General features: G+C 46.9%; 1 protein-coding gene across 1 annotated transcript; it reads left to right on the top strand.

Annotated features, from left to right (window-relative positions):
- The first annotated feature begins 1,222 nt into the window (after positions 1–1,222).
- On the top strand, positions 1,223–10,572 carry IFITM10 (interferon induced transmembrane protein 10). Its single transcript, XM_056528441.1, has 4 exons — positions 1,223–1,369; positions 1,856–2,024; positions 6,710–7,057; positions 8,925–10,572. The coding sequence occupies exons 3-4, from the start codon at positions 6,797–6,799 to the stop codon at positions 9,072–9,074; spliced, it is 411 nt and encodes a 136-aa protein (XP_056384416.1). The 5' UTR covers positions 1,223–1,369; positions 1,856–2,024; positions 6,710–6,796; the 3' UTR covers positions 9,075–10,572.
- The last annotated feature ends 8,826 nt before the right edge of the window (positions 10,573–19,398 follow it).

The following is a 19,398-nucleotide window of genomic DNA, read 5'->3' as shown; positions in this document are numbered from 1 at the left end:
CCTACAGCCTGATGGATTTGCAATAACTTAAAGGGGTACTTAACCCCTGGACATCTTATCCCCTATACAAAGGATAGGGTATAAGATGTCTGGTCGTGTGGGGGAGGTCCGGCCTCTGGAACCACACCCAAATGCCTCCTCCCAATATCTGGACGGCACCCCAGCATTCGGTGGCCGTGGTACTGATGTCTTGAAGACATAGAATGAATGGAAAGACATGAGTGGAGGGGATGTGGGGGCTTTGGTCACTCATCACACCCCCTCCTATAGGCATACATGGAGGGGATGTGGGGTAACATCATGACCACAGCCACCCGAAATGTTCAGAACGCTGGGGTGCCAGCCAGAGATCTCCGGGGGTCCCAGTGGCCGGACCGCCCTCTGCAATCAGACATCTTGAAGAAATAATGTACGGAGGGTCCAGCACTTCGTTGTAAGCAGCTTTATTGCATCACCACATAAAAAAAAAACAGTGAGTCAGACATGTTTCAAGCACAAGCGCTCGAAACATGTCTGACTGACTGTCGTTTTTATGGTGTGATGTATCTTCAATAAAGCTGCTTGCAACGAAGTGCTGGACCCTCCGTACATTATTTCTTCAATATTGGATGCCTTGCCGGGCACCGGTCCGAGCACTGTACATCAGGGAAGGTGAGCTGGATCACTCACTTGTTTGTTGAATCAGACATCTTATCCCTTATCCTTTGTATAGGGGATAAAATGTCCAGGGGCGAAGTACCCCTTTAAGCAAGAAATTGGTGTAGCTAGAGTAGATTTCTATGGTGCATGGATAATGAGACATATGACAAAATTTATCAGGAGGCTTGCCTCTAAATACATCTAGCCTATCTTACAGCTTTGTGTGAAAGGCTGATTTTAATAAATTTGGCCTTTGTATGTTCTGACACCTTTTTGTCATAGCAGGTGGTAATGTTTTTAGCGCTTTGTGTTCTACAGTAACTGTATTGTGGAATAAACCTTCATTCCCATGAACATCAATGATCTTTTGGCAGCCATGACCTTGTCACTGGTTCACCCAGTTGGATCTGATGTGGATCAAAGAGACGGTCGGGATCATGATGGTCAGGCTCTTCCTCTTCTAACTCACTTTGCTCCCCACCACCGTGAGGTTCATTGAGTGATTACAATCTGTACGTCAGACCTATGTAAGGAACAAATGCGTTCTTCCGACAGATTGTGAGTGACGGTCGATATTTGGCAAGTGACGCCTATGTGTTCAGTTGTCACTTTCTTGGTGTCCGGCGGTGACAGGATTTGTGTTGACTGCTGGCTCCCTCCAGTTTTCTCTGCGGCTATGCATGCTTGGACAAGGAGCAGGCTTGCTGGGAATTATCATTGCTGCTTGTGTGTAAGTGACTCAGTCTGCAGGAGCCAGACATTGCAGTATTGTCAAGGAGACCCTGCCATTCTTGCACAGGCAGCAGTAATGTATACCTGCTGTCTGTTCATCCATGCGTGGTATCACTGAGAGGTGGCAGAAGCTGTTAGATCAGTGTTTCCCAACCAGGGTGCCTCCAGCTGTTGCAGAGCTACAACCCCCAGCATGCCCAGACAGCCGAAGGCTGTCTGGGCATGCTGGGAGTTGTAGCTCTACAACAGCTGGAGGCACCCTGGTTGGGAAACATTGTATTAGATAGTACTAATGTCATAACTGGCTGTTTCCTGAGGTCAACTTATGTTATATTCAAATCATTCACGGATGCAATGTTTCTTAAAAGGGCATTATCTGATTTTATGATGTGTTTACAAGAATCATGTGTGAACCTTTATATGGACACCCCCCATCCTATCTCCTCCCTTACTGCTCCTCCTTCCTTTCTTTCGCTCATTCTAGCATCCTCGGACACCCCCTTTTTCCTCCTCCCTCCTCTATAGTCTGTCTGACTGATACAGACAGTCTCTTGTTTTAAGACATGCAGCTGTTCCTATCTGCACTCTCTCCCCGGGGGTACCCACTTCTCACGGACAGGCGGTCAGAGTGGTCCTAACAAGAGCCCTGTGAGGTGAGTAGGAAACCTACTTTTAACCAAAGCATTTTTTTTTTTTTTTTGGCGAAAGATGATACCAAAGGGCAAATACAATGTGATGTTCTGCAGGGGTCATCCTGGTCCTCAGTGCAGAAAAGCCATGAAATGCAGACCAGCGTTATTGCAGTGCTGTGCAATAGTAATAATTCAGTATTGTAGCTGGTAGAATGAGTCATTTCTTGTAGATCGGTTGGGAGGCTGAAGACAGGGACTCTGTTGTTTACCATGGTGTCATCGCACACTTTGGACCCAGCTCAATACTTTCAATTAGATGTCGGTAACAAAGTATATGATTTTATTTTGTAAGCTCAGATGTGTCCTCGCTTTGTCAGACTTTAATGTTATGGGGGATACTGTAAAAGTCTGTTGAATGCAGCGGGATCCTGGGTGCGTAGGAATCTAACGATAGAATACGGATCAATGATCTCAACTCTGTTGGGAGCGGTGCAAAAGGCTGCAGGTTATTGACAAGTTAAGGTTTCTTCTGCAGTGCCCAAGGCAAAACCAAGAAAAGATGTGTGCTGCAAGATCATACTGCAGAACAGGAAGATGGGGGGATGGCAGATAGGGGGAACCGAGGAATGGAGGGTGAAGAACTAGTCATGGCAAGAGAGAAACAAACAGGTCTATCTGTCACTCTCCAATATAAGGCTCGCACCTACCAATTGTTATGACTATTTAATATGCTTGGAAGACAATGACTAGAACGGAATATTAGTCATGACTTACATCTTGTTATATGAACCTTTACCAGGTCACTTTACTACTCTCCCTTTCTTTATTCTCCTTGACCTTGCACATGTCACATATCTAAATTAGTCTATTCTTTATCTGCTTTGCCCTTGGATGCTATACATGAATCAATGTCCCAATATAAAGTTGGATGTGAGAATTAGAATCCTAAAGGGTTATTGATGGGAATGTTATAGATCGGTCTATCGTTTGTAGAGACCCTGGAGGGTGGGGATTTATCAAGGGATTTATTTACACAGGATTTTTGGTGTACAGAAGTCACACAAAAGTGCACGTGCGACTTTTAGTGGTACGCCGGCCTGCGCAAATTCTCACAATCCAGCTGTTTTACAAGAGATCTGTTTCTTACTGTACTGTACTGTAGGCAGGGATTTACTTACTGCAACTTTTGCTAAAAAGTCCCAAAAAAGGTCGCAAGTGCCCCAAAAAGTCACAAATCCTACACCAAAAAAAAAAGTTGGCTTAGAAAAAGTAGTGTAAAGTCCAGCCCGCATCTAACACCCGCTGGCCGCCCGCATCTATCACCCGCCGCCCGTATCTATCACTGGCTGCCCACATATACCACTCGCCACCTGTAAGACTACAACTCCCAGAATGCCCTTACAGTGAGGACATGCTGGGAGTTGTAGTCTTGCAGTGGCTGGTTGACGGGTGGTACAGTATATGGGGAGGGGAGTCGGGGGTGACCTGGTGGCATTCTGCGGGTGTATGCGGGGGGCAGCGGGTGATAGATGCGGGCGGTGGGGAGCAGAGCCAGCCAGGAACCTTGAATATAATACTATGGCATCGTCATTTCAGCCAATCACAGCTTCAGGAGGGAAAAATGAAACTACAGTGCCGTAGTTTCATATTCATGGTAGCCGGCCAGGGTGGGGGGAGGAGTGCTTGTCACCTGCACCGCATGACTACAAAACCCAGCATGCCAGAGTTGTAGATGTGTGGTGCGCACAGGTGACAAGCACCCCGCTCCGCTCCCCGGCCAGCTCACAGGAATATGAAACTACGGCACTGTAGATTCATTTTACCCTCTTAAAGCTGTGATTGGCAGCTCCGGGCGGGGAATATGAAATGACAATGCAATAGTATTATATTCATGGTTCCCGGCTGGCTCAGCTCCCCACCGCCCGCCCGCATCTATCACCCGCTGCCTGCACACAACTACAACTCCCAGCATGTCCTTACTGTAAGGACATGCTGGGAGTTGTAGTCATGTGGCGCAGGCGGGTGGGAGATGTGCGAGTGGGTGACAAGCTTCCCTGTTTCCCACCAGCCTGCGCCTCACAACTACAACTCCCAACATGCCTTTACAGTGAGGACATGCTGGGAGCTGTAGTCATGCGGCGCCGGCGGTGGGAGATAAGCGGGCTTCCCTGGCTGTTGCTAAACTACAACTCCCATTATGGGAGTTGTAGTTTAGGAACAGGGTGCCTCCAGCTGTTGCTCAACTGGAGGCTCACTGTTGCTAAATTACAACTCCTGTCATGGGAGGGGGTTTGTAGTTTAGCAACTGCTGGAGGCACCATAAATGTATTAACATATTTTCTGTGTTCTTTTCTTCTCAGTGCAGATCCGTGTATGCTGAGGACTTCTTCGGATTTGGTGGATTACGTCGTTGACCAGTGTTCTTTGTTTAATATTAATAAAATGGTTAACGAAGGCTTGTGGCTGAGTGTTTTTTGGCATAAAAATTTTTTAAACGTGTTTTTTTCTTAACAGGATTAGTAGTGGAAGTAGTCTAATAGACAGAATCCATTACTAAGCCGGGCTTAGCGTTGGCCACAAAACAGCAAGCGCTAACCCCCAATTATTACCCCAATACCCCATGCCACAGTACCCAACGCCACAGGCCCGGAGAGTCAAAAATGGCGCTCTTGAGCCTAGGTGGTAACAGGCTGGCATTATTTAGGCTGGGGAGGGCCAGTAACAATAGTCCTAACCCACCCTGGTAACTTCAGGCTGTTGCTGCTTGGTTGGTATTGTGCTGAGAATGAAAATACGGGGAACCCTATGCGTTTGTTGTTGTTTTTTTATTATTATTAATGCAAAGAACTTATGTGGTTTCCTGTATTTTCATTCTCAGCCAGATACCAACCCAGCAGCAATAGCCTGACGTTACCAGGGTGGGTGAAGACCATTGATACTGGCCCTCCCCAACCTATATAACGCCAGCCTGTTACTGCCTAGGCCCAGGACCGCCATTTTTGACGCTCCGGGCCTGTTTGTACCGGCTCTTCCCGTCACTCCTATGGCGGTGGGTACCGGGGTAATTATTGGGGGTTAGCGCTAGCTGTTTTGGGGGCTAACATTAAGCCCGGCTTAGTAATGGACTCTCTATTAGACAGCTTCCACTACTAAGCCTGTCAAGAAAACAAACAAAAAAACATGTTTAAAATTTTTTTATTCCAAAAAACACTCCCCCACAAGCCCTCATTAACCATTTTATTAATATTAAACAAAAAAAAAATGCTGGTCACCGTAGTATGAAGTAGTCCTTTGCATACACGGAACTGAAATGAGAAAGATAAAACATTTAAAAAAATGGGTTAGTACATTTAGGGTAGGGCTGGGCGGTATACCGGGTCATACCGAATACCGAAATTTTTGTGCTGCACGATAGGAATTTTAACCCATACCGCAATATCGGGTTGGCCCCTCTCCCTCGGGAATGAATCAATCAGCCCAGTGCTGCGCTGTCCCCACATTGGGGAGCTAATCATATGTGACCCGCCAGCGCTGTTCTGCCCCCCCCCCCCCCCCCCAATTATCAGCCCAGCACTGTCCCCATTGAGGTAAATACTCACATGTCACCCGCAAGCGCTGCCCTCCTCTTCCTCCTGTTTGTTGCGGCCGCCGGCGCTGACACTCTATACCAGTGGTCTTCAACCTGCAGACCTCCAGATGTTGCAAAACTTCAACTCTCAGCATGCCCGGACAGCCAACGGCTGTCTGGGCATGATGGGAGTTGTAGTTTTGCAACATCTGGAGGTCAGCAGGTTGAAGACCACTGCTCTATAATGTGCGGTATCCCTATGCCCGGGCTGCAAAAAATAAACAAAATAAACTTTACCTCACCTCCCGTTGGTCCGGTACTGGCCTCACCTGCTTCTTGGGAACGTCACAGAGCCGTCAGCCTATCACCGGCCGCAGCGATGTTCCGCCTCGGCCGGTGATAGGCTTAGCCCACTGTCATATAAGAAGCCGGCCAGAGCTCCTTACATGACACTGGGTTCAGCCTATCACCGGCCGAGGCGGAACATCGCTGCGGCCGGTGATAGGATGACGGCTCTGAGACGTTCCCGTCCCCAGCGTAAGGCCGACGTAGGAACATGCGTTAGTTTTTTTGTTTACCTTTTGCAGCCCGGTCATAGGGATACCGCACAGTATATAGCGTCAATGCTGGCGGACGCAACAAACAGGATGAGGAGAACAGCGCTTGCGGGTGACATGTGAGTATTTACCCTGATGGGGGCAGCGCTGGGCTGATAATTAATTTTGGGGGGGGGGAGGGGAGGAAATATCGTTATATACCGTGGAACCTCCAAAAGTTACAAAAATACCGTGATGCACACATTTGGTCATACCGCCCAGCCCTAAATTAGGGGGGAAAAAGTGTTGAAAAAAATAGAATAAATACATGTATATTGCACATTTTTGTCACAAATCCAGCTTTGGAGCACAAAAGTCACAGAGGAGAAGAGGTGGTGTTACAAAGTGGTGTTCTGAAGTCTTTTCTTGGTTTTTGCTTATGTATGCCAAATGTATCACAAGGGGTGTGATAGTATGATAAATGTGTCATGGAAAACAGTGCATGTAAGTCGTGTACGTGAGCACAGCTTGATGAATTCCCCTCCATGTGTTTCATATGTAGTTAACTATTTTTCCTGTACATTTTTCTCTTTTGTCTCTAGCCGCTCTAGCTCCTTGTGAGCAGGCTTGGGCTCTGGGCCTCCTCAGTAGAAATAGAACCCACATTGCTTGACTTCCTTCTATAAGACATGGAAAATAAGGCATATAAAGTAGAAGGTACGTGGCACCTGCCACATTGCAAACACACTCTGGAACGAGAGAAGAAGAAGACTAAGCCTCCGCCAGGAACAGTGTCTGTGGCCACCGGTAAGAGTGGACCTGCAGTTACCGTCATAGAGATTTCCCCTGAGACAACCGAGGTGAATGACTATTACCTGTGGTCCATCTTCAACTTTGTCTACCTGAACTTCTGCTGCCTGGGCTTCATTGCGCTGGCCTACTCCCTAAAGGTGAGTCTTACTTATGGGGAGGGCCAAGTAGAGGTGTGATGCCGGTGTAGAAAGTGTACCAGTAACTGGAAAGGCACAGAGCTCCTTTTCCTCTTGCCAATGAACTCAAGGCTCTACTTCACAATGGGCACTTTAGCTGCAAAAACCAAAATATGTTTGTACAGTACAGGGACGTGCACAGACTTTTGGGGGGAGGAGGGCAGGGGCTCCTGTTGGAAAAAGGGCTCTTTTCCATATGTGTAAAAAAAAAAGTTTGTAAAAAAAATTACACATGTTAACACAACACAATCCTGAGGTGAGGGACCTCCAGCAGTCATGTCAGCTGAATGGGACCTGCATCACTCCATGGAGGTCCCAATCAGTGAGGGCATCATAGGGCAGGTGCATTTAAAGGGCAGGGGCTTAAGCCCCCTTTTGAGTCTGTGTGCATGTCCCTGGTACAGTAGCTTAGTGGTAGGGGCAAAAGAGTTGCACTTCTGTGCAGAAATGTCTTACTACTCAATCTCTGTCTCGTGCACCATTGGTGAATTCTCACACAATCTCTAGTCTGCAAGCCCCACTCCAACTCTGCAGTTCAGTGCTGTACCAGTCAAACTCACTAAAATGCTTTCTGTACAAAGAATCTGATGGTCTAGCTGTACTCTGGCTATTACTGGTGGAAATCATACGGTCTGGTAACATAATGCGATGAGCAGATGCACTCCAGGCTTCCTCAGCCACAGCTTCACACACAAATTTGATGGCTCTGCGACACCCAGTGGTAATGTCAACTACCAGTGGAGTGGTAACATACTTCACGTAGACCAGGTAATGCTTAAAGGGGGATAAGATGTCTTTGGCCGGATAACCACTTTAAAGTCCCTCACAGATCTTTTTTTTTTTTTCTTTAATTTTATTTCTGCAATTTAACAAAGAGCAATCACATTAAAATAATATGGAATCCAATACACATAAAAAAAATGTCATATAAATACATCAAAAAATCTTCCCCATTAGTACCGCTCCCTCCCCCCCCCCCCCCCCGAATAGACAAGGAGCGAAAGAGAGGGGAAAACAGAACTAGGTTTCAGACCTAGCATCCTTGTTGCCATATTTCCAAGTTGTACATTAACCACAGCAGACAAAACAACACCTGAACAATAAAATAATATACATGTATTCAGAAGGTATCGGCAGTAATAGACAGCAACATGACAAAGAAAAAAACACTTCACAATCAACCAAAAGGTGATTCTGGAACATTTATTTTATACTTGAAAATGGTTCAGGATGGAAGGAAAAAGAAAAAGCCTATACTCGCCTGCCACCGATGCCATTTCGATGGTACTGGTCTCTGCTGCCTAGGACTGCCTTCTCTTCTCTCAACACAGGAAATGCCCACTCCTCATCCTGGATTTAGGAGTCAAGTGGGCAGTCCTAATAAGCCACTAACAGCCTTTCCCGTATTATTGTTATTAACTGTTAATAAGTGATAAGAACTGCCCACTGGAAAAGCATCATGCTCGCATTAAACTAATCCATGGTATATTGTCTATACGCGCAATTACAGCATTTTGGGGGGTGGGGTGGGGTGGGATAGGGACTTTGTCAGCCCGTTTGTTTCAAGGATTTTTTTCATACTTTTTCACTGTATGAATCATTGGTTCTCCCTGTTGAGTAACAAATATTGTAAAAGTTATAAAACTTTTTTTAATAAAAACATTTTTAAAAAAGCCATGGCACTCATTGGAGAGCTGAAGCTCTTTCTATCTATCGATAGGGATCTAAAGACTACCTGCTGTTTAGGTATTGATGGACTATCGTAATAATAATGGGTTTTCCGTAAAAGAACTCATATCCCTGCTGGCTCTTTGTTTTTTCTTTTTAGGTCAGAGACAAAAAACTCCTGAACGACCTTACTGGAGCCGTGGAGGATGCAAAAACAGCACGACTGTTCAACATAACAAGCTCAGCGCTTGCAACTCTCACAATTATCATAGTGCTGTTGTACCTGCGCTCCCCGCCTGCTCACTATTAGGCTCTATGTATACAGACTGTGAGTGATATCCATTTTCAGAGTGGGATAGCTCCTCATCTTATACTGAGACAGTGAGTCCTGTGCAGTATGATTAAATGTAGCAGTGAGCCACTAATATCTCCTTTTCCTCAAAAATGTCAACTATATCTTTCTCCGGACCACACTGTGATGTCATCAGGCCTATCTGTAAGGCAGCCTCCAATTGACCGATGACAGCAATTATGCAAAACATCATCAGCGGGAGAGATTTACAGCTCAGCACCGCAGGGGGAGAAGACTCATTCAGTGAGATTGGGCCGTCCCCTGGGCCCTTTCCTACTGTGCCTCATCAAAACTGACCAAGCCTGTGAATTTAGAGTGTCATCTCTTGGGACAAGTGATCACTTGCCCGATCAAATAAAGGACTAACGTTTTCTTAAAGAGTGTGTCAGTGTTGCAGGGGGGGTGGGGTGGCGGATTGCAGGGGTATGTTTGTCTGTCTTTAGATCGTAGTTCATTCAATCCTTTCCACAAGTTTTTTCTTTCTTTTTTTTTTTTTTAGTAGCCAGGCCGAGTTATAAAATTTGTACTCACCTGCCCGATCCCCCACTGCAATTCCGCCAGTACCTGATGACCACTTCCTCCCAAAACACAGGAAATGCCCATTCCCCTAATTGCTCCCAACCCTTCCAGTAATTGGCTCACTGGGCATTTCCTCGTTTTGAGACAGGGACCAAACAATAGAGATCAGCAACGACCAGGCACCATGAGAACAGCAGCAGCAGGGAATCGGTCAGGTACGTACAGCTTTATACATTAAGGTTTCTATGTGAATTGTTTAGCCTTGTATGTGTATAGTTAATCCAGAATTGTATATGCGTGTTATCAATCCGGCTGGTAGATCACTCTCCAGACCCATGTCTGTTTGGTTATAAAACTAAGGGCTTTTGTGTAGATATAGGCAATTTCTACTTCCCCAGAAATGATTTGAGTATGTAGTAGAATTCTTTAAAAGGGGTTATCCAGGATTAGAAAAACATAGCTGCTTTCTTCCAAAAACAGCAACATGTCCTCAGTTTGTGTTTGATATTGCTGTTCAGTTCTGTTGAAGTGAATGGAGAGGAGTCTGAGAACAGATGTGGTGCTGTTTTTGGAAGAAAGTAGCTATGATTTTTTTAAATCCTAAATAACCCCTTTAATCCAGCATTCAATTATTCAAAAACATCAGATGACACAAGACTTGTTTCCAACTAGGGACATCATTTGTTTTAGTCTCCTGACTGTCAAAAAAATCCAAAATATCCATGCACCCTCCCATTGAAACCGGTTTAAGAAATTTAGCTGTATATGGCAAATGGTATAACAAATAGCAAGTGCTAAAATTAATAAGGAAGATCAATAGGAATAGTACTAGTTTTAGGTCATACCAGTTTGTTGGGTTGTAACGTACATAACTATTTTGTAAATCTCACAAAATGTGAAAAGAATAAAATACATAAAATGTGTCTTTAAACAATGATCATTAAGTTCACCTTTATCAGTAGTAGTTGTATGGATTGACAAATGTTGATAAAATGTTTCTCATTGGCACACTTGGTATTCAAAATAAAAACGGAGTTCCCCTACCATAGTGCTGGCATACTGCCACCTATATAAGAGTCTAAACTCCCACTGAACAACAGAAAGGGGAAGAAGGGCTCAACCTATTCAATGTGGTATATATTTATAGTATATAAGGGTGCTACTAGCAGCAAAGAAACATACACTACAAATCAAGAAAAAGGATATACTGCAGAAAAGTGCACACCCAGATATAATGACTGTAAAAGTATATAAGCTTTATTATGGGGACCACATATAGATACAGAAGACAAGATACATCTAAAACCAAAATCGAGCCAAGCGCAACAACTAGGAAAGGGGCCATGAACCCCCGAACCCCAACCCTTCTCTGCATGCAATACAAAGATATACTGCTGGTGCTCCAAACAAGAAAAATAAATATACACAATAAAAATAAATTAATTAGAGGACCACTGCTCACAGTGCACTAATAATACACCAAAAATGATAATAAAAGAGCAAACCATAGAGGGAGGAGCAGTAAAGCCAATGTAGCAGGGCAGGGAGGCTGGAACCCCATGCGTTCCGTCTGCTGGGGAACACCCCTTCCCAGTCTGTGAATCTGACTGAGCAGAAAATACAGAGCAATATCAAGGGATATGAGATTGCGCAAGCCGAGAATGTAACGCCCTAGCCAACATGCGGCCACTCTTCTTGCCATACTCATAAAATTTTCTCTGGCAAACTTGTACCCTGAGGAGACGCTTGTACCCCGAGGAGGCGCTTCACTTCCAATCTGGCAATTTCAAGGTCTCGAAGAACTGGAGAGGAAAGTGATCACTTGTGGGCCAGTTCAAGGGAAGAAACTTTAGAAAGAGCAGCATGTAGAGCGTGAGCCTTCTGGCATTTGAGGTGAGCGCCGTGCTTCATGAGAACTCCTCTGAGAACACACTTGAGGGCTTCCCAGCGAACGGGGGGTGGAGTGGGATCAGACGCATGGTCACTGACAAAATGAGTCACAGTCTGGGAGAGATCAGCGATTCACACGGTATCCAAGAGCAGAGATTCATTAAACCTCCAGGACCACGCAGAGCGGATCAAGAAGGGAACGTTGAGAGAACAATACACGGGCACGTGATCCGACCACAGAATGTTCCCAATAGACGCAGTGGTCAACTAAGGAAGGGGGTTATGTTGCACTAGAACAAGATTAATTGTTCATAGTGGGGTCAAGGGTCAGGTTAAAATCCCCACAGAACATCACGGTTCTTCGAGCAGAGGAAGGGCGGTATCAATAAGGGAGACTAGGAAATCGACCTGACCCTGATTGGGAGCATAGGAGTTGATAACAGTGAATTCCCTACCCCTATCATGAGTGACAGGATGAGATAGCGGGCAGCCCGGTCAGCCATTACCTAGAGAACTTGGTGTGTCAGAGACTTGTGTAGGGCAATGGCCACCCCCTTAGAGCGGGAGTCAGGATTGTCACCGCAGAACCAGATGGGATAGAATTTGTTTTATAGGGAGAGAGAGTGTCCTACCTTAACCCATTGGGGACGGAGCCCATTATAACCCTAAGAACGGGAGCATTTTTTGCAAATCTGACCACTGTCACTTTAAGCATTAATAACTCTGGGATGCTTTTACTTATAAATTTGATTCCAATATAGTTTTTTCGTGACATATTCTACTTTATGGTAGTGGTAAATTTTGTGGATACTTGCATCATTTCTTGGTGAAAAATTCCAAAATTTGATGAAAAATTTGAAAATTTTGCATTTTTCTAACTTTGAAGCTCTCTGCTTGTAAGGAAAATAGACATTCCAAATAAATTATATACTGATTCACAAATACAATATGTCTACTTTATGTTTGCATCATAAAGTTGAGATGTTTTTACTTTTGGAAGACATCAGAGGGCTTCAAAGTTCAGCAGCAATTTTCCAATTTTTCACAAAATTTTCAAAATCGAAATTTTTCAGGGACCAGTTCAGGTTTGAAGTGGATTTGAAGGGCCTTCCTATTAGAAATACCCCACAAATGACCCAATTATAAAAACTGCACCCCTCAAAGTATCCAAAAGGACATTCAGCAAGTTTTTTAACCCTTTAGGTGTTTCACATGAATAGCAGCAAAGTGAAGGAGAAAATTCAAAATCTTCATTTTTTACACTCGCATGTTCTTGTAGACCCAGTTTTTGAATTTTTACAAGTGGTAATAGGAGAAAAAGCCTCCAAAAATCTGTAACCCAATTTCTCTCGAGTAAGGAAATACCTCATATGTGTATGTCAAGTGTTCGGCGGGCGCAGTAGAGGTCTCAGAAGGGAAGGAGCAACAATGGGATTTTGGAGAGTGAATTTTGCTGAAATGGTTTTTGGGGGGCATGTCACATTTAGGAAGCCCCTATGGTGCCAGAACAGCAGAAAACCCCACATGGCATACCATTTTGGAAACTACACCCCTCAAGGCACGTAACAAGGGGTCTAGTGAGCCTTAACACCACGCAGATGTTTGACGACTTTTCGTTAAAATCGGATGTGTAAATGAGAAAAAAAATTTTTTCGCTAAAGTGCAGTTTCTTCGCCAAATTTACCATTTTTACAAAGGGTTATGGGAGAGAATTTGTAACCCCTTCTCTTCTAAGTATGGAAATACCCCATGTTAGGACGTAAAATTCTCTGCGGGCAAAATACAATTCTCAGAAAAGGAGGAGCGCCATTGAGCTTTTGGAAAGAGAATTCGTTTGGAATGGTAGTCAGGGGCCATGTGCATTTACAAAGCCCCCTGTGGTGCCAGAACAGTGGACCCCCGCACATGTGACCCCATTTTGGAAACTGCACCCCTCACAGAATTTAATAAGGGGTGCAGTGAGTATTTACACCCCTCTGGCATTTAACAGATCTTTGGAACAGTGGACTGTGCAAATGAAAAATAACATTTTTCATTTTCACGGGCCACTGTTCCAAAAATCTGTCAGACACCTGTGGGGCGTAAATGCTCACTGTACCCCTTATTACATTACACGAGGGGTGTAGTTTCCAAAATGGGGTCACATGTGGTGGGGGTCCATTGTTCTGGCACTATGGGGGCTTTGTAAACTCATGTGGCCTTCAATTTCGGACACATTTTCTCTTCAAAATCCCAATGGCGCTCCTTCTCTTCTGAGCATTGTAGTGCGCCCGCCGAGCACTTTACATCCACATATGGGGTATGTTCTTACTCAGAGGAAATGGGGTTACAAATTTTGGGGGGCTTTTTTTCCTATTTTCCCTTGTGAAAATGAAAAATTTTGGGTAACACCAGCATTTTAGTGAAAACATTTTTTTTTCATTTTCCCATCCAACTTTAATGAAAATTCGTCAAACACCTGTGGGGTGTAAATGCTCACTATACCCCTTATTACGCTCCATGGGGGGGGGGTAGTTTCCAAAATGGGGTCACATGTGGGTATTTATGTTTTTGCGTTTATGTCAGAACCACTGTAAAATCAGCCACCCCTGTCCAAATCACGAATTTAGGCCTCAAATATACATGGTGCGCTCTCACTCCTGAGCCTTGTTGTGCGCCCGCAGAGTGTTTTACGCCCATGTATGGGGTAATTCCGTACTCAGGAGAAATTGCGTTACTAATTTTGGGGGGCTTTTTTTCCTTTTACTGCTTGTGAAAATAAAGTATGGGGCAAAGTATGGGGCAGCACCAGCATGTTAGTGTAACATTTATTTATTTTTTTACACTAACAGGCTGGTGTAACCCCCAACTTTTCCTTTTCACAAGGGGTAAAAGGAGAAAAAGCCCCCCAAAATTTGCAGTGCAATTTCTCCCGATTACGGAAATACCCCATATGTGGCCCTAAACTGTTTCCTTGAAATACGACAGGGCTCTGAAGTGAGAGAGCGCCATGCGCATTTGAGGACTAAATTAGGAATTGCATAGGGGTGGACATAGGGGTATTCTATGCCAGTGATTCCCAAACAGGGTGCCTCCAGCTGTTGCTTAACTCCTAGAATGCCTGGACAGTCAGTGGCTGTCCAGAAATGCTGGGAATTGTTGTTTTGCAACAGCTAGAGGCTCCGTATTGGAAACTCTGCCGTACAATACGTTTTTCATTTTTATTGGGGGGGACAGTGTAAGGGGGGTGTATATGTAGTGTTTTACTCTTTATTATGTGGTAGTGTAGTGTAGTGTTTTTAGGGTACATTCGCACTGGCGTGTTACGGTGAGTTTCCCGCTAGGAGTTTGCGCTGCGGCAAATAATTTGCCGCAGACCAAACTTGAAGCAGGAAACTTACTGTAAACCTGCCCGTGTGAATGTACCCTGTACGTTCACATGGGGGGACAAACCTCCAGCTGTTTCAAAGCAACAACTCCCAGCATGCACTGACATGCAGTGCATGCTGGGAGTTGTACTTTTGCAACAGCTGGAGGCACACTGGTTGGAAAACCTTCAGTTAGGTTCTGTTACCTAACAGTATTTTCCAACCAGTGTGCCTCCAGCTGTTGCAAAACTAAAACCCCCAGCATGTACTGACATACCGTGCATGCTGGGAGTTGTAGTTTTGCAACAGCTGGAGGCACACTGGTTGGAAAACCTTCAGTTAGGTTCTGTTACCTAACAGTATTTTCCAACCAGTGTGCCTCCAGCTGTTGCAAAACTACAACTCCCAGCATGTACTAATCGCCGAAGGGCATGCTGGGAGATGTAGTTATGCAACAGCTGGAGGTTACGCAACTACAACTCCCAGCATGCCGAGACAGCTGTTTGCTGTTTCAGCATGCTGGGATTTGCAGTTTTGCAACATCTGGAGGGCTACAGTTTATAGACCACTGCCCAGTTATTTCCAAACTGTGACCCTTCAGATGTTGCAAAACTACAAATGCCAGCATGTCCAGACAGCAAAGAGCTGTTTGAGCATGCTAGGAGTTGTAGTTTTGCAAGATCTGGAGGGATACAGTTTAGAGACCACTATGTAGTGGTCTCAAACTGCAGCCCTCCAGCTGTTGCAAAACTACATATTCCAGCATGCCCAAACAGCAAACAACTGTCTGGGCATGCTGGGAGTTGTAGTTTTGCAACATCTGGAGGCCTACAGTCTCAGACTGTAGCTCTCCAGATGTTGCTAGGCAACTTACCGGCTTCCATAGGATCCAGGGAGCGTCCTCTTCTGCCGCACGCCGATCTCTGTCGCTGCCCGCCGATCACCGTCGCCCGCAGCCTCCGGAGGGGTAAGTGGACCTTCGGCGTTCGGTCCCTGTCGTTTTCCCCGTCCTGCCCCGCCTATTGTGGGTGGGCAGGACAGGGAAAACTAAAGTAAACCCCTCCGCCCCTGATCTGCTATTGGTGGTCGCGTCTAGACCACCAATAGCAGAGATAGGAGGGGTGGCACCCCTGCCACCTCACTCCTATCGCTGTAGGGGGATCGTAGTTGTCTTAGACAACCGCGATCCCCCTTCTATTCCGGGTCACCATAGACCCGTAATGACCCGAAATCGACTCAAATCGCAAGTGTGAATTCACTTGCGATTTGCGCCGATCGCCGACATGGCGGGGTCTAATGACCCCCCTGGGCATCAGATATCTATCAGCAGGCACCCCGGCCCGGTCCCCGCCGGGGTGACCCGCCCGGTACCAGGACGCAAGGGCGTATGCATTCGCCCTTCGTCCCTAACAGGTTAAAGTGCATCTCTTGGAAACATACAATGTGCGTCCTACGCCTATGGAAGTGATGCAGAATCTGAGCCCGTTTGGAAGGGACATTCAGCTCCTTGGTGTTGAAGGAAGCCATGTTGAGGTCTGCCATGGAAGGAGGAGAGTCAGGTAGAGCACAAGTGCTGAGGCTTGCGGGCACACCCGGTCAGAGGAGAAAGAAAAGGAGAAGTGGTCGGGGTGGAAGGAAGAGAGGAAAGGAGACAGAAGAAGGGAAGGAAAATCAAGGGCAAAGGACTTGACAGGACAAAGACGAAACACAAAAAACTAGAAGAGCAAGCAGACAAAAAAAAAGGGGGACGGAAGAAAAAAAAAGAAAAAAGGAGGGGGAGGGGGGGGGAGAAAAAACACTAAGCAGCATGGGAGTACTGCCCCAGCAGACACTAAGGCGGACAAAAGTCCAACAAGGAAGCACTCACCAAGGCTGCAAAGGGCGCTTCGGGGCAGTGGACAGACAACTGGGAAGGGAGCTCCTGGAACATACATAGCGATGAGGGAAAGAAGAAAAACATGAAGAGACAATCGCAGGGCACCAAAGAGGGTATGGAACAAACTTAGACAAGGGGGTAGATGGCTGGAGTAGAGGGAGCAAGAGGGAAAGTGAGAGGGGAGTAGGGGCCCATCAAACAGCCGCGACTTGGGCAGGCATGTAAGAGATAAGAGAAAAATAATTATGGTAAAGTCTTATAAAAACACAAAAAACATAAGACCCCAGGACCCCCCACTTCCAACATGCTACTAAGTTACCCCAGAGGTCACATATTAAGCAGCCAATAAAGACAAAGATACTCAGGCACAGGTACATCAGGTTGTAGAGGATGTGCCCACTGATGAAGAGGGCACCGGTTCCCAGCGAGTCACCAGGCGTTGGCATCGGGCCTTCTGAGGGGGAGACCTGGGTGAGCCGCTTTAGAGGGCTGGAGGGGGGAGTGCTGCAAAGGGTGCTTCGGGGCAGCTGAGGACAGGGAGGACCAGTCCGGGAGAGTGAGAGCGGGCATGTCCAAGTCCTGCAGGAAACCAGGGAGATAGTGCGGCCGTCCTTCCGAACTATTAGAGCAAAGGGGAAACCCCAGCGGTAAGGAATGTCCCGAGCCCTTAGAACTTCAAGAACAGGTTTCAGTGCAGCCATCTGGGCAAGGGTGTGCCTAGACAGATCAAGGAACAGCTGGAACGGGACATCTTTGTACAGAATCTGATGGCGGGTGTGGGACTGCCGAAGAATGTCCTTTGATTGTGTAAAAGTGAACTCTACATATGATGCCACTCGGGCGCTGATCATCAGAGGAAGGTGGTCGGAGAGCCCTGTGTGCACGGTCAAGCTCGATGTGAGCGCCAGGTGGTCGATCTAGGAGGTCATTAAAGATGGTAAGCAGGGCAGGCGTCAGTTCCTCAGCACCCACCATCTCCAGAAGGCCATATATGGGGATGTTGTTCTCGCGATTGCGGTTCTCCACATCATCCAAATGTTGCTGTAGCGTAAAGAGCTGGTCAGAATGTTGTTGAACCACGTTCTGCAGAGCCTGAAGAGAAACTGAGGTTGAGTCCTGTGTGGATTCCACTGTCTATACTCTGGTAGATAAAGCTGAGAGGTCAGAGTGGAGGGATGCAAATTCCTGGTTGCACTCGGTGACCACTGAAGAAAAGTCCTCCTTAGTGGGCAAGGAGAGAACCAGGGAGCCCAGGTTGGCCAGAGTTACTAGGCGGCTGTCAGAAGGAGGTGGAGGGGTGCCAGGAACCGAGGCCTGTGGGAGGATGCCAGCAGAGACAGGGATGGATAGGCCCACCGTTTGAGCCTGAACACCGGCGGAGTGCCTATCAGGCTGAGTGGGCAATCAGGAGAGGATGGAGGTGAGGAGTGTGGCCAGAAGAGAACTGTGGGTCAGCCACCAGAAAGGGAGCCCCCTGGAGATGGGGTTGAACCCGTACCTGAGGGGTGGCGTGCGCCCATGGAGAGCCTGAGGTCCATGGAGGGGATAAGGATGCAGGACCTTGAGAGTGCTCTTGAGGATGCAGTGGGGTATGGCGGAACTCAGTAGAGGCTGGGTGCCCCTGCAGGGGGGACTGGTACCAAGCCTGTGGGGAGGGAGAGCATGGAGCTAACAGGGTGTGGAGTCTGCAGTCCAGGAGCAAATTGAGGGGGGCCTGCAAGATGGTCAGGGCCTCCCTCCAGCAGGAGCTCCAGCATGGAAGCCTGCTGTGTCATTAATGTGTCCCTGCAGCCGTCCTCCTCAACAGGAAGCTCATGAATGCTATGAGCAGGGGCTGGTGAGGGAGCCCGGGATGGATGGCCCGGCTGCATCCCTGTGCTCACATCACAGTTCATTGGTGGTGCAGAGGTTCCAGCGCTGGTCTGTGGGGGGCAGCGGGAAATCAGACAGCTGGGAGCCAGGCAGAGAGGCTGAGCGGCGAGTGCAGCGGGGGAAGCAGCAGCCGCTGCACACATAGAGGGAGTCCCGGAGGTCTGTCCGCCATCTTGGGCACTGCCGGGGAGCACCTGCTTATTTGGAGGCTGGGATGCAGGAGCTCTGGAGTCCGCCGGGGGCCCGTGTCGTCAGCCAGGAGAGGCGGAGGTAGGTGAGGGTGGCAGCGAAGGAGCCACGGGCAGTGATTTCGCAGCCATCAAGGTGGAAGGAGCAGGCCGAGCTTTTATGGCGGGCACCATGAGGGCCCGGGCAGGGAGCCGCTCCGTGCGGGCTGGGAACGGGTGAAATATGGCAGGTCACTCTGAGAGAATGGCGGACCTGAGAAGGCCTTCTTCTTTGCCTTTTTGGCTGTTCTCCCCATAGATAGGTGCCCTTAATTAGGTTAATGAATCGTGCTGGCTGGGAGCTCACTCCAAACAGGTCTTCACAACTCCATATTCAAGCCACGCCCCAGTGATCTGACGTTTTTATCGTTACCATTTTTGTTTTGATCTGACTTTTTGATTGCTTTGTGTTCATTTTTTTATAGTATAAAAAGTGAACAAAAATACACTATTTTTGGACTTTGGCATTTTTGGGCGTGTACGCCATTGACCGTGCGGTTTAATTAATAATATATTTTTATAGTTCGGACATTTACGCACGCAGTGATACC

This window comes from Hyla sarda, chromosome 6 (assembly GCF_029499605.1).
Source record: "Hyla sarda isolate aHylSar1 chromosome 6, aHylSar1.hap1, whole genome shotgun sequence".
NCBI lineage: Eukaryota > Metazoa > Chordata > Amphibia > Anura > Hylidae > Hyla > Hyla sarda.
Note: the sequence above shows the minus strand (reverse complement) of the source record. Positions and strands in the feature narration are given on the sequence as shown.